The sequence below is a fragment of the Lissotriton vulgaris genome, unplaced genomic scaffold (assembly GCF_964263255.1).
Source record: "Lissotriton vulgaris unplaced genomic scaffold, aLisVul1.2 SCAFFOLD_2871, whole genome shotgun sequence".
NCBI lineage: Eukaryota > Metazoa > Chordata > Amphibia > Caudata > Salamandridae > Lissotriton > Lissotriton vulgaris.
In genome coordinates, this window is record NW_028246312.1 from 129,669 (window position 1) to 142,342 (window position 12,674).

The 12,674-nt window shown below is 43.7% G+C and overlaps 1 protein-coding gene across 1 annotated transcript in view; it reads left to right on the plus strand.

Moving 5' to 3' along the window:
* The window catches only part of LOC147665996 (ras-related protein Rab-29-like), a 95,820-nt gene extending 83,509 nt beyond the window's left edge, over positions 1-12,311 (plus strand). Inside the window, exons 4-5 of the mRNA XM_086949340.1 lie at positions 4,576-4,697; positions 10,950-12,311. Of these exons, the coding sequence (XP_086805466.1) occupies positions 4,576-4,697; positions 10,950-11,061 (234 nt within the window). The 3' untranslated portion in view covers positions 11,062-12,311. The remainder of the gene's footprint in view (positions 1-4,575; positions 4,698-10,949) is intronic.
* The last annotated feature ends 363 nt before the right edge of the window (positions 12,312-12,674 follow it).

The window sequence follows — 12,674 nt, forward strand, 5'->3', positions numbered from 1 at the left end:
GCACAAGGGCGCAGAGTAACCAAAGCCCAGGGCACAGTGAGAACTGCATCACCCTCTTGGGTTTCGATCAAAACTGTGGTACTTGTTAATGGTCTCTAGGGCTCGAAAAATTCAAAAATTTTTACTAGACCTGCAGGTTTAGTGACTTAAATAATCTACTCGACCTAATTATAATCCTCTTGACCCTGGGCAAGTATTGTAAAGCACTGAGACGCCATTTTAATCTTTATCACATATGAAAGCACCTTCAAATACGCTAGTTCAACATGTCTGCTCTACAGAAAACACTTTTGTTTGATTTAATAGGCTAAACATTGGCTCCATGTAGAATGCAAATCTAGCCACATATTACATCCGCTTGACTGCAGACTTGCCTCTGATTTCATTAAATGCATTGTCATCTGGGCTTGGCCAAGAATGTCTCTCTCATAAAGTTTAAAAACCATCACTTTTAATAAATGCATTACTAAAGCATAAAGAAGCATCCAACTGTTATTTGGAATCAGCAGTTTTAACATTGAAATGGCCACAGAATGTGTCACTGACATGTGGTTTTAAAACTATATAGTGTACAATGTTTGGAAATAAAGTTCTGCAGATATTTGTCTTTGCATATCACCAAGTAGAGTGTTCTGATTTGTTTTCCTCTAATTTAAATATTTATTTGCATCACGCTTCTGAATTACAGAAAACCGTTTTTATAATTTCTGATCTAATTGTACTGTTCATTTACAAGCTGTTCAAATGTCTGTTTTAGAGAGAGAAAACGGACATTGTACTGCATTTTGTTTCGCAATTATTGTCAAATAGCTCACTTGATAAAATGCATTAACTGTAAAAAGAGAGAGACATATAAACACCATTTTCCAGGAAGTAACGGCTTTGCTGGGTTTTTTAGGAGATTTCAGATATTAAGGGCGCTCTGCCTAAGATTATTACGTTAGGGAGTATTTAACAAATAGGTAGGTGAGTGGTGCGTGAAGAGCGAACGGAAAAGCCCTTAACCGTCCAAAAGAAAATCTAGGGACTTTCACAGCATATAAAACAGCAATGCTCTCGCACTCACAACAAGGTGTAAACAGGAATATTCAAGTGTAACAAGAAAGAAATACAATAGACAGAAGCAGAATCTTGAGTATTTTTCTTTTTAAGTTGGTTGTTTAATGAGTCCACAACCGAAGGTTTAGTCCACATTCAGCCGACACGTGTTTCGTCGTGTTATGGTGAGTCAACACGACTCTTCAGGGCTTGTGGCTCAACCCACGTTTAGGAGGGTTGAAATTCCGAGGGACGGCGACCGGGAAACACAAGAGGAGGGATACTCAACAACTCAGCAACATTTCACCAATGAAAAGAAAGGAATTTTGAAAGGCAGTCTAAAGAACCAATGAAAATTGATGGGCATGATGAAAGCCCAAAGATTAGATATAGCACATTTTTGGTCAAACTTTGATTGATTTGCCTGGAAAGTAATGCACATAAACCAGATTCGATAAAGCGAGCTATTGACAGTAAGAAAAATTATATTTTTTCCAGTGTGAAAGATGTGCCTTTGGTTGGTGTTGCAAGGAACTGAAGATTTGTAAAGCACATGCATTTCTTATCACCTGTCTGCCCCCATCAATGTGATTTGTTCTTTTTATAGTGTGACCTGTCCCCTTGGGCTATGACAAAGGAAACTGCCTCCCTCCTTTCACCTCCAAACCCAAGAATACCATCTGCGGTGTCCCTCAAGGTTCATCCATCAGCCCCACCCTCTTAAACTATTACATGACACCGCTAGCAGACATCATCAGAATCAACAATCTCAATGTTATATCGTACGCCAGTGGTACCCAGTTCATCTGCTCGCTCTGAGCAGACCCCACCACCACGGAGAAAATCTTTCACAAATGCATGAAGAATGTCGCAGACTGGGTGAAGGCCAACTGTCTAAAGCTCAACACTGACAAGACTGAAGTGCTTATCTTTGGCAACAACACATCCCCCTGGACTAACACCTGGTTGCCCACCAAACTCGGACCCACTCCCACACCGCCAGCCCAAGCCCAAATTCTTGGCATCATCCTTGACTGCAAACTCACCATGAAATGGGGAAAGGAGTTAGCCTAACAGCTAGGGCGGTGAACCTTGAATCTGGAGAACCGGGTTCGAGTCTCGGCAATGACGCTGAACATCCTGTGATTCTGGGCAAGTCACTTAATCTCTCCGTGCCTAACAAAAATTAATGTCCTCATGTAACGCAACTGGTGCTATTTACAGCGCTCCATCCGATACCTTCGGGTCAAGTTCGCGCTCTATAAAACTCTGTTTAAAAAAATAAAAGTCCGATCGCCTTAGTCTCCTATGCCTGCTTTCGCCGCCACCACTTGCGCCGACCAATTTTTAAATGGCTCCTCATCGGCACAAGAAAAAACGTCACTCAAGCCCTAATCACCAGCTGCCTGGACTACGGCAATGTACTAGGTAGGAACTACGACTGAGCTCATGAGAAGACTCCAGACAATACAGACCTCAGCAGCCAGACTCATCATCGGACCTGCTAAAATGTAACCCACATCACCCCTCCCCTCATGAACCTGCAATGGCTCCCCGTCCATAAAAGATGCCAATTCAAGATATTGATGCATGTCTACAAAGCCCTCCACGACCAAGGATCTGCATACATGAACCAATGCCTGAACTTCGACCAGCCATCCAGAGACCTGGGCTCCGCCTCTCTTGCCCTCGGACAGATGCCGCACATATGCTGAAGTCACAGCTAAGGATGTTCCTTTTCCTACCTCACCGTCAAGTTCTAGAATGGCCTTCCACTCCACCTCCTTACATCATCCTCACTAGCGGACTTCAGGAGGAGATTCAAGACCTGGCTTTTCAACAGGCAGCACCCAAGGGCCTGGATACTCCCTCGGGTGAATTGTAGCGCTCTACAAATACTGATTGTCTAACTTCAACGCCTGGATCACCTTGTACGTCAAACACCCTGGCCCCATCCAAGGCCCCTAGGACTAGGCCACAATGAAGTTGTTATATAGAAGTCTCGCCAAACGCCACTACAAGTAATTTAAACATAGATGTTGGCAGACCTACGACAACACAGACAAAAGCCCCTACAGGTCATCCCTCAGATTCTACCATAAACAAATCTGATCAACAAATTGCTCATCTCTCTCTGAACGCATCAAAAATAGAACAAACACCACTATTTCACCCACAGCACAATCTTGCCAGCTTTTTCCTCAGATCACCTGGGTCTCGACTAAAGTGATCTGATCAGTATGTGGCCTCAGAATCCAGTTTCAAAACACAGCAAGTCTTGTGGATGCCAGAGGCAGTCGTTCACTAACCATTAGCATTTATAAAACCCAGTAGGACTTACCCATTGAGTCAAACCTCATCTTGCCTGTCTCCAGTGCATTCAGCCCTTGCCTGTACAACATCTTGTTTGGAAATGAGTACCGGGGGGAGGCAGAGGGAGAAGAGAAACAGACCTGAAGGAGCACGAAGGGGACAGGAGGAAGAAGAGAAGCAGAACCTGGGCACAGTAAATGCAGTGAAGCAGCTTAAAAGAACGCTGGAGGGGTAGAATTAGGCTGGAGAGCAGTATTCCATTTAATTTTATGCAGCGTCTACTCATCGGCCCATCTCATCTCTGGTAGCAGCATCTCAGCCAGACAGAAATAGTCTCATGCTGTGTTGAGCTTAGGTTGTAAAATGCAAGGTCGCTGCTCAACGAGCATCAGCTTTTTTAAGGGCATGAAAGTGGAAGAGGCAGATAACAGAGAGCAATGCAGGGGAGAGACTTGCATGAGGAACACCGCTAAATAACAAATTCCTTGAGTCCTCAATAGAAGATGTGTTGTAATGTACAGAGCTGCCGACTTAGAAACTTTGGAATCAGGTTTGGGTTGTGACGCCAGCACTCTTGTGTTTACTAAAAAAAAAAAATGATATATAATGGATCGGAATGGAACCAAAATCACAAATACCAGTTTGTGCTATGGCAATGATTAAACTCCCTTTGAGTGTGTTCAAACAAGATCGGGTGAGCACATACAGTAGGAATAGTCCAATTAAAAACAATAACAAAAACGGTCAGAAAAAAATAAAACCAGCCTTAAACGGCGGAGGACCAACTCAAAGAGTGCGCTGAACAAACCATAAGTAAACAAAAGAGAAGGCGGACATGTAACGAGGGCAGTAGCCATGTAACAGGGGCAGTAGCCATGAAAATGAAAAACACTCCCAAAGGCGGGACAAATAGCAACATTTCACCAATGAAAAGAAAGGAATTTTGAAAGGCAGTCTAAAGAACCAATGAAAATTGATGGGCATGATGAAAGCCCAAAGATTAGATATAGCACATTTTTGGTCAAACTTTGATTGATTTGCCTGGAAAGTAATGCACATAAACCAGATTCGATAAAGCGAGCTATTGACAGTAAGAAAAATTATATTTTTTCCAGTGTGAAAGATGTGCCTTTGGTTGGTGTTGCAAGGAACTGAAGATTTGTAAAGCACATGCATTTCTTATCACCTGTCTGCCCCCATCAATGTGATTTGTTCTTTTTATAGTGTGACCTGTCCCCTTGGGCTATGACAAAGGATGAGGTTGACCTTTTCAGCAGGGAAAATTTGTTCATTGGCTGGACAGAAACTTCAGTAAAAGAGAATAAGAATATCAATGAATCAATGAGGTGAGTCTCGGGCTAGGGTGCAGTTTGTAAGAAAGCTGAGTTGTTTTACAGATGTTAATTAAATTAAATGTTTTGTAAGGCTCTGTAAAGACCTCCCTGGGCAGTCTAACACAATGCTTGTTCAATACAGATTGTTGTGATGTTCACACTTTTATGGAGTGCTCAATAATGTTGTTCACTCAGTTTGTTGATATGTTTTTCCAAATTGAGCTTCTGAAGCACAGGGAGATCATGTGATTTTCTCTAAACCTCAACATTTGGCCAAATGACAAAGTTAAACTGATGAGCCAGCACATTCGTTCATGAGTGGCTCCAAGCAACGCAATATTATGGTCTAAGTGAAATGCTTAATAACCGTTCCTACAGCCATAGGCACTGTAACAGTAGACCCCAATGGGGATGCAGAGTTCGGAGCCTTCTCCAACCACAAACCCTCCAAGCAGTGGCTGTTGGCAAATTCTTCTATTCCATTTCCTCCTCTCTGAACGTCACCTCATGACGAAAGATTACAGGGTTGCGTTGAATGATCCACTTAGTTTGAATAACAAAGTTCTGTTGCCATTCTGCTGTCTGTGCGCTTCACTTCTCTTTAAAAGCTGTTTAACAAGGCAGGGAATGATATCCTGACTGTATCAATAAATGGGACCTAAATATTTGTGAAAAAGGCATCAGTTGAGTTGTTTTACCATGCATGCATTACTTTTGATGGGTAATTTACGAAGTAAAGAAATCCTGTAACCTTTCCTTGTAAGTTAATGTTCATGTGGGCTATATAGCAGTCTTGGCACCTGAGTGCTTAGTTGATTTAATTATAGGTACAAAGTACCTAGTGAGTGGTCGGTAAACATGTTTTAGCCTGCGTTACCCAATCCTGCTGTGTTGGATTGCAAGCCGCTGTGCCGGCCTCATGCAACTGAAATGCGGGTTATAGATTCAAGCAATAGACCAAATTAAGGCCTATTACCACATGACCATAACAGGCATTAAATACAACCTTTTAATAGGGTGAGTGATTCACTCACCTTACATATCACATACACAATCCCTCAAAATTTGACACCGCTGGATCCTTTGGTCCTGTAGAAAGCCATCCGACCCTTTTGGTCGACACAGGCTGAAACTTTTTGACCGTCCACTCACCAGGTGCTTTGGACCTATAATTATCAAATTAGGCACCGCCCACTTTTTTTAACCTTATCCCTCTCCTGTGAAAATAAGAGCAAACTACAGAGAGAGGAGATATTTTTAATACTTTTTTTTTATTATTACAACACTGTTCCCACTCACGACTGTCGCACACAAGACTGTCTCCCTCCTGGTGGAGCATGATGAACACCTGGAGAACGGGACACTCCGGTGCCAGGACCCTATAATGATTCTTCCCACTTAATCAAATAAGCGCAGAACCAGGATATATTGCTGCTGTCTGTGTGGCTGAGGGTCCTCATCAAAAATTTTCCAAGACACTCTGGAAAATGACCTAAGTGATTTATTCTTTTTGATTGGTTGATCATCAAGAATTTACTAACCGCATCCACATTGCTGCTGTAGCTGACATGCTTTGCACATTCCTAACATCTTGTGTTAGGTGCAGACATTGTAAGTACAGTTTCAATTTTGAGTTAACTTGTGATCCCTTCCTGACACCCACAGTTCAACCATGCAGACTCAACCTTAGACTGTTTAAAAAAAAATGATGTGCCACCGGGATGTGCCCTTTTTAGAGCTCTGGAGCCGTTGTGCTAAGAAAGTCCATTGTTTAGCTCTAAGGACTTAATTCACCTCCTGCAAGACACCAGACAACCGTCAACCACTTCAGAACTGATCCTGACCAGAAGATTTCGAGGTCTGGGTCATATGAGAATGACTCATGGTTGGGGGGGATAATGCACTTCCAGTTCTGCCCTAAATGCATCCCCAAGTTCCTGTGGTCAGACCAGCATAGAGTCTGTAGCCTTTGCCTACCAGGGGGGTGAGGGGGCCAGGAATGTTCTAACTGGTCAGCCTTCAAAAATAAGAAGACTGTCCATTATAGGTGGAAACTTCTGTGGGTGCACTAGAAAATGCAGTACCAAAGCTCTTTGGAGACATCGGTTCAGTCTGGTGTCAAAGATAGAGTAGAGGGGTGGCCCTCAACATATCTAGGAAACACTCTCACCCTTGACACACATATTTTGGACATTTTCTTTAGTGGTATTATTTGTAGGATAAATAACCTTTTCAATTTGAATTGTGCAGATTCCCCATATTAAATTGGTTCCATTGATGAGAATGGACTCATTCTGAAAATCTACCTCAATTCCATTTCAAGCTTTATTTTCAAATAAACAATCCGGATTTATAAAGTGCAGCTAATCACCGACTAGGGTATCTAGGTGCTTGCAGGTCCTGGAGGCTTATTCGAACAGCCAGTTCTTGAGGGTCTTTTAAAATCTGGAAGCGAGGTGATGGTTCAGAGTTGCTTGGGAATGCTGTTCCAGGTCTTTTTTGCAATGTGGGAGAAGGAGCATCCTCCACTTCTGCTTTGGTAGATGTGGGTAATATGGGCAAGTGAAAGGAAGGCGGAGCGTAGTCTCCGCCATCGTTGTTGGAAGTTCAGGCAGTTTTTAAAGTAGATGGGTCTTTGATTGTGTAGAGCCTTGTGTGCTTGGGTCAGCAACTTGAATTGGCATCTCTTCTCTACGGGAAGCCAGTGTAGATGCCTGAGATGCGGTGTGATGTGGATTCGTCAGAGAAGGCTGAGGGTAAGTCTGTCTGCAGCATTCTGTATGGTCTTAAGTCTCTGTATTCCTATGTAGAGGGTGTTGCCATAATCCAGTCGGCTGGTGATGAGTGCATGTGTCACAGTGCATCTTTTGTGTGCATGTAGCATGCACAGAATGAGGAAGCAGACTGAGGAGACGGCGTTTATCTGTGATTTCAAAATGAGCTTGTTGTCCATGATTCCGGGTTTTCTGGTATGCTCAGATGGAGTGGGTGCAATTCCTAGGTCCGATAGCCACCAGGAGTCGTTACTGCTGTTGCCTAAGATCAGTACTCTTGTCTTGTCTGTGTTCGGCTGCAGGCAGTTGTTGTTCATTCAGTCAGCAATGATTTTCATGCATCTGTGGAAGTTAGTCCTGGTGGTACTCGGTGAGTGAGAGGATGAGTTTTGTGTCGTCGTCTTAAGAAATTATGTTGAGATTGTGGGATCTGGTGATGTTGGCCAACTGGGGTCATGTGTTGTAGAGAGTGGGCCTGAGGGATGAACCCTGGAGTACACTGCAGGTGATCTCCTTGCGTTCAAAGGTGAGAGGTGGATCTTCTGGGTTCTTCTGGTGAGGAAGGAGGTTATTCATTTGAGTGCTTTCGCTTGGATTCCGATGTGGTAGTGACTTTCGATCAGCGTGTGGTAGGATACTGTGTCGAAGGCTGCAGAGAGGTTGAGGAGGATCAAAGCTGCTGTTTCTCCTTTGTCGAGAAGGATTCAGATGATGATGGTCACTGAGATCGGGACAGGTTTGGTGATGTTACTGTGGAAGCCAGACTGGGAGTCGCCGAGTAGCTGGTTATGCTCCAGGTGTGTCATGAGTTGCTTGTTGATGATCTTTTCCAGTACCTTTGCTGGGAATGGGCGTAGGGAGATTAGTCTATTGTTTTTGAGTTTGCTGGGGTTGGTGAGGTTGTCTCAACTCCTGTGAGGGTGTGATGTTGTTTTCATTGACAGCCAGATTCAAGAATTCCTTAACAATGTTGAAAAGTTCCTTGTTGTTGGCGCTGGTTTCGATGCGTGCGGTGAGGGCTGTCTTCTTTGTTGCCTTCAGCAGGCAGTGGTAAACGTTGAGTTAGCTCTTAAAGGCTGCCCGGTTGGAGCTGTCCTTGCTGACGTGCCATCTCATTTCATTTTTGGGTGTACCAGCTGGCCTTTTTGGAGGCTTTTCTCTGGATATTACACTTGGCGCAATTGGTGATCTGGGCATTGAAGTTCTTCACTTCCCTGTTTGAGGTTGGTGGCGGTAGCAGGGTTGGAGGTGTTGAGGACATCTGTCCAGCTGGTTTCTGAGATTTTGTTCCACCACCGTTGGGGGCGCTGGTCGCCTTGGGGCTGGCAGTGCTGAGCTGAGATGCTGAACTGGATGATGTAGTGATCAGTTCATGTGAGTTCTCTGACATGTCTCTATTTGACGCTGTTGCTGGAGTTGAAATGGGGTCCAGCATATGTCCTGTGGTGTGTGTGTAGGGTTGTGGACAATCTGGGCCAATCTGAGGCTGCTCATACTGTCGAGGAGGTGTGCAGTGTTATTGTTTGGGTCGTCAATGTGGAAATTTAGGTCGCTGAGGAAGATTTAGTCCGAAGAGTCAAAGACTAGAGGCGCAATGAAGTCTGCCATGGGGTTGCAGAAGCTGGAGCATGGGCCTTGGGGTCGGTATGTAAGGATGTCTCTGATGATTGTCTTGTAGTCAGTGTGGAGCTTTGTTGTTGGGATGTTCCATGGGGGGTGATGGTGATGGTGGTGGTGATGTCTGTGGTGGTGCACTGTATGGTCTTTTTCTGGATGATGGCTTTTCCTTCTCCTGGCTTGTTGTTGCGGTTCTGGGAGTGATTTTATATCCGCCGGGGATCGCTGTGGCAATGTCCGAGGTGGATGTGGAGTTGAGCCAGGTCTCGGTGAGGAAGATTTGGTGGAATGCTTGCATAAGGAGCATGTATTAAGAAGGGTGCATGCCAGTAGGTGTTTTTGTTCAGGTTGTGTCTGTAGTGTGTTTAGGTTGTGTCTGTAGTGTGTTCGGGGCTGGGACTGGTCGGTAGGCTGGTATGTGTGCTGTGGCAATGGGTGCAGGTGAAAAGTCCTATCGTGGAGCATGGGTGGGCACGGTGGCACTGTTTGTTGCAGAATCCTGGGTCGAGGGTGTAGAGCTCGGCAATGGTGTGTCTTCAGGTGGGGGGAGGGCCAGGGGTCATGCTGAGGCCATGGTCCAGGTACGGACGGGCTTGCTTTTGGTGCTCCAGTGATGCACCAGCTCAGCATTCACGCTGCGGCATGCATGAAGTAGGTCCGGAGTGGGCAGTCTTTTTAATGGCAGTAAGAACTGTGAGTGGGGAATCCAACCTAGGAAAATATGGGCAGCGGTGGTGTCATTGGATCAGTCTGGAACAAGCAGGAACTGAAGGCCACAGGAAAGTGGCAGGATTTGTGACCAGGTGTTTACTGATTCAGGTGCGCTGCTGCCTGCATTAAGTAGGTCCTGGGGTGGGTTGGCTTCAGTTGGCAGGAAGATTGGTTAGTGGGGAAACTCCGGTGGAAAACTCAGGGCAGCGGTGGTGTCTTGGATCGGTCTGAAACAAGCAGAAGGTCACAGGCAAGTGGCAGGCTATGGGTTAAGCTGCCTACTCATGCGGTCACACTGTGGCCTGCATTAAGTAGGTCCTGGAGTGGGTAGAGCTTCTGCTGGTGGGAAAAGTGAGCGGGAAAACTTGGGCAGCGGTGGTGTCACTAGATCAGTCTGGCACAAACAGGAACCAAAGGCCACAGCCAACTGGCAGGCTAGGTGTTCAGGTGCCTGCTTGGAGTGTGGTATTTTATATTTTGAATATTTTTTTGTTGATTGGTGTACAAATGCATGTGAATTTGTTACTATATATTGTTTAATATAAATAAATTATTTTTTAACAAAGCTTTGTTTGCTCTATTTGGTATGGTAAATGTATTAATTTTGTTTGTTTCTTATTGATTTCATGGTGCATTGCTAATAATAAGCAATCCACCTTAGTTAATTTCACATTTTTCTCCTTGAAAGTATGTTTTTGTTTCATACTCCTACAAGGAGCTGAATGAAGCACATTAAAAGGTGTGTAGGACAATACACCATGGGTGAGTACCAGGTTGGACAAGTGGCTATATGTGTGTAGTTTAAGCATATGTTATGATAGCCTGCAACTCTTTACTATTACAGTCCTCACAATGCAATCGCTTCATATTTCTGGTACTGCTGCGGCCTTGTTTGAGTCCCTTAGGTACATAAAACTCGTAACATGTCTATTAATCAGTGCACTTTGTGTATTGCAAAGTATGTTTGTTGAGTCATTTCAATTAACTGGTCAATAGTTTATTACCTTATTTGTTGACCATAATTGTAGAACAGACTCTAGCAGTGGGATGGTGCTCTACTGTAGGTGTTCTTATCCGCTGTCTTACATTAGCAGGGAAGCTCAAATTTGCCTTTACTGCGCTCTCTGGGTATAAAGCTAACCCGCTTCTTCTTTTTCTCCAGAGTCCTTGTGGCAAAAATGATGGACAATGGCGAGGGGGTAGCCGCGTTGCCAGGGAACGGAGATTACATTAACCTGCGGGATGTTGCTACACCTGGATATGGCTGCTGCTGATTAATGAAACTTTTTTGAGGACAAGAATGTTCTACTTTGCTATTTAAAAAAAGAACAACCTGCACGTCGATCAAGGACATTAGAATCGGAAAAAGGGAAGTTGTAAAAATACGACATTGCTAGGATTTACTAATCAAGATTACTTTCTTTGGTCTAAATCCTTGCCAATCCGGCAGATGGATTTGTAATATGTTCATCATCATGTCTTCTCCTCAATAATTGTAAGGGTTGCAGTGGACAGAAGCTTATGGAGTACTGAGGAAGAAGGGTGTGGGGGACCCTCTCAATTAGGCATTCTTTGGAATGAACAAGGTACATCCGTTCATGGTAGATGACTACCGGACACTCTACGACAAGGATCTGTTACAGTATTTTTTTTTAATTTCCATAGTACTGTCTTGAGTCAAAACCTACATTTTCATTGCACGTAAAATGAGAAAGTGAATCATTTCAGATTCCTTGAAAGCACTGGTATCTTGGTATTAAGGAGCTCTACGCTGCACACTGGCATATATTCTATACTCGATAAGGGAATGGGCTCTAATCACCTGGAAGGAATTTTTAAGTATAAGCACCAACCAGTCACGAAATAGTTATTTGTTGTTTGGGGCTTCTTGTCGACAAAACAAGTCATGAGAACATCTGATTGAATCAACTTACTATGGGGCTGTACACAGCATATTGTTGTCTTGTCTACCAGGCACAGAGTTGAAGTCCATTTGGAACAGATTTGTCATCTTTACAAGTAACCAGCCCTAATTTTCAGTAAACTCCACTATGATCATTGTGCAATTCTGAATGTTTTGTTGTGTATGCAATAATGAGTCAGTTTTGTGAATCTGTCAGGAAAACATTCTCGCTTAAAATATGCAGGGGCTCTGGGTCAAATTCGACCAGCATTTATGAAGCCAGATTAACTCGGTGCTTCGTGCAGATTTTTCATATTTTTTAAGACTGATGCCAGTAGTGAAATCTGTTCTGTCTAAAAATAAATTCCATCTGAATTTGTGTAGAGATTGCCAATGTTCAACAGCGCAAAGCCCGCTTTCACACCCTCAGTCACTAAAGCGCTTTAGTACATACATCTTTTTTTTCTTAACCTGATGTCAGGCTATGTCACACTGTGTTTTCTAATTATGTAACCCCAGCAAAGCAAATGCACTTTTAATTTTTTTTTATGTGTTGGTCTTCAGCATTACTGCCTAGAAATGCTTTCTTTTCCAATTAAATGATCTCTCAATGGCAGCCTCTCCCTCACTCCTCTATTCAGGTGAGTTTGTTTTATCCGTTTTCATTTCCGTATTCCGACTTTTTTTATATGTTGGTTAGATAATGTCATTTTGAATGTAAAACTAGATCCCAAAACTAGCAAAAAAGGGTATTATTTTGCCTAAATGAAGCCTGCTATTTGCACTACGACAGAATGCTTGTTTAGGGGGCCCCAATTTAGATTTCGGTGGACAGGGTACTCCATTATAAATGCGGTGGAATTTGTTGTGGACAACAATTTAGATGTCTGCCAAATTGTTGGTCTGGCTGCTTTGTATAGAGTCGAGTAGACTGTCAAGTGTCCAGCCGATGGAAACCTACACCGGTGTTGTCACGGAGTAGGA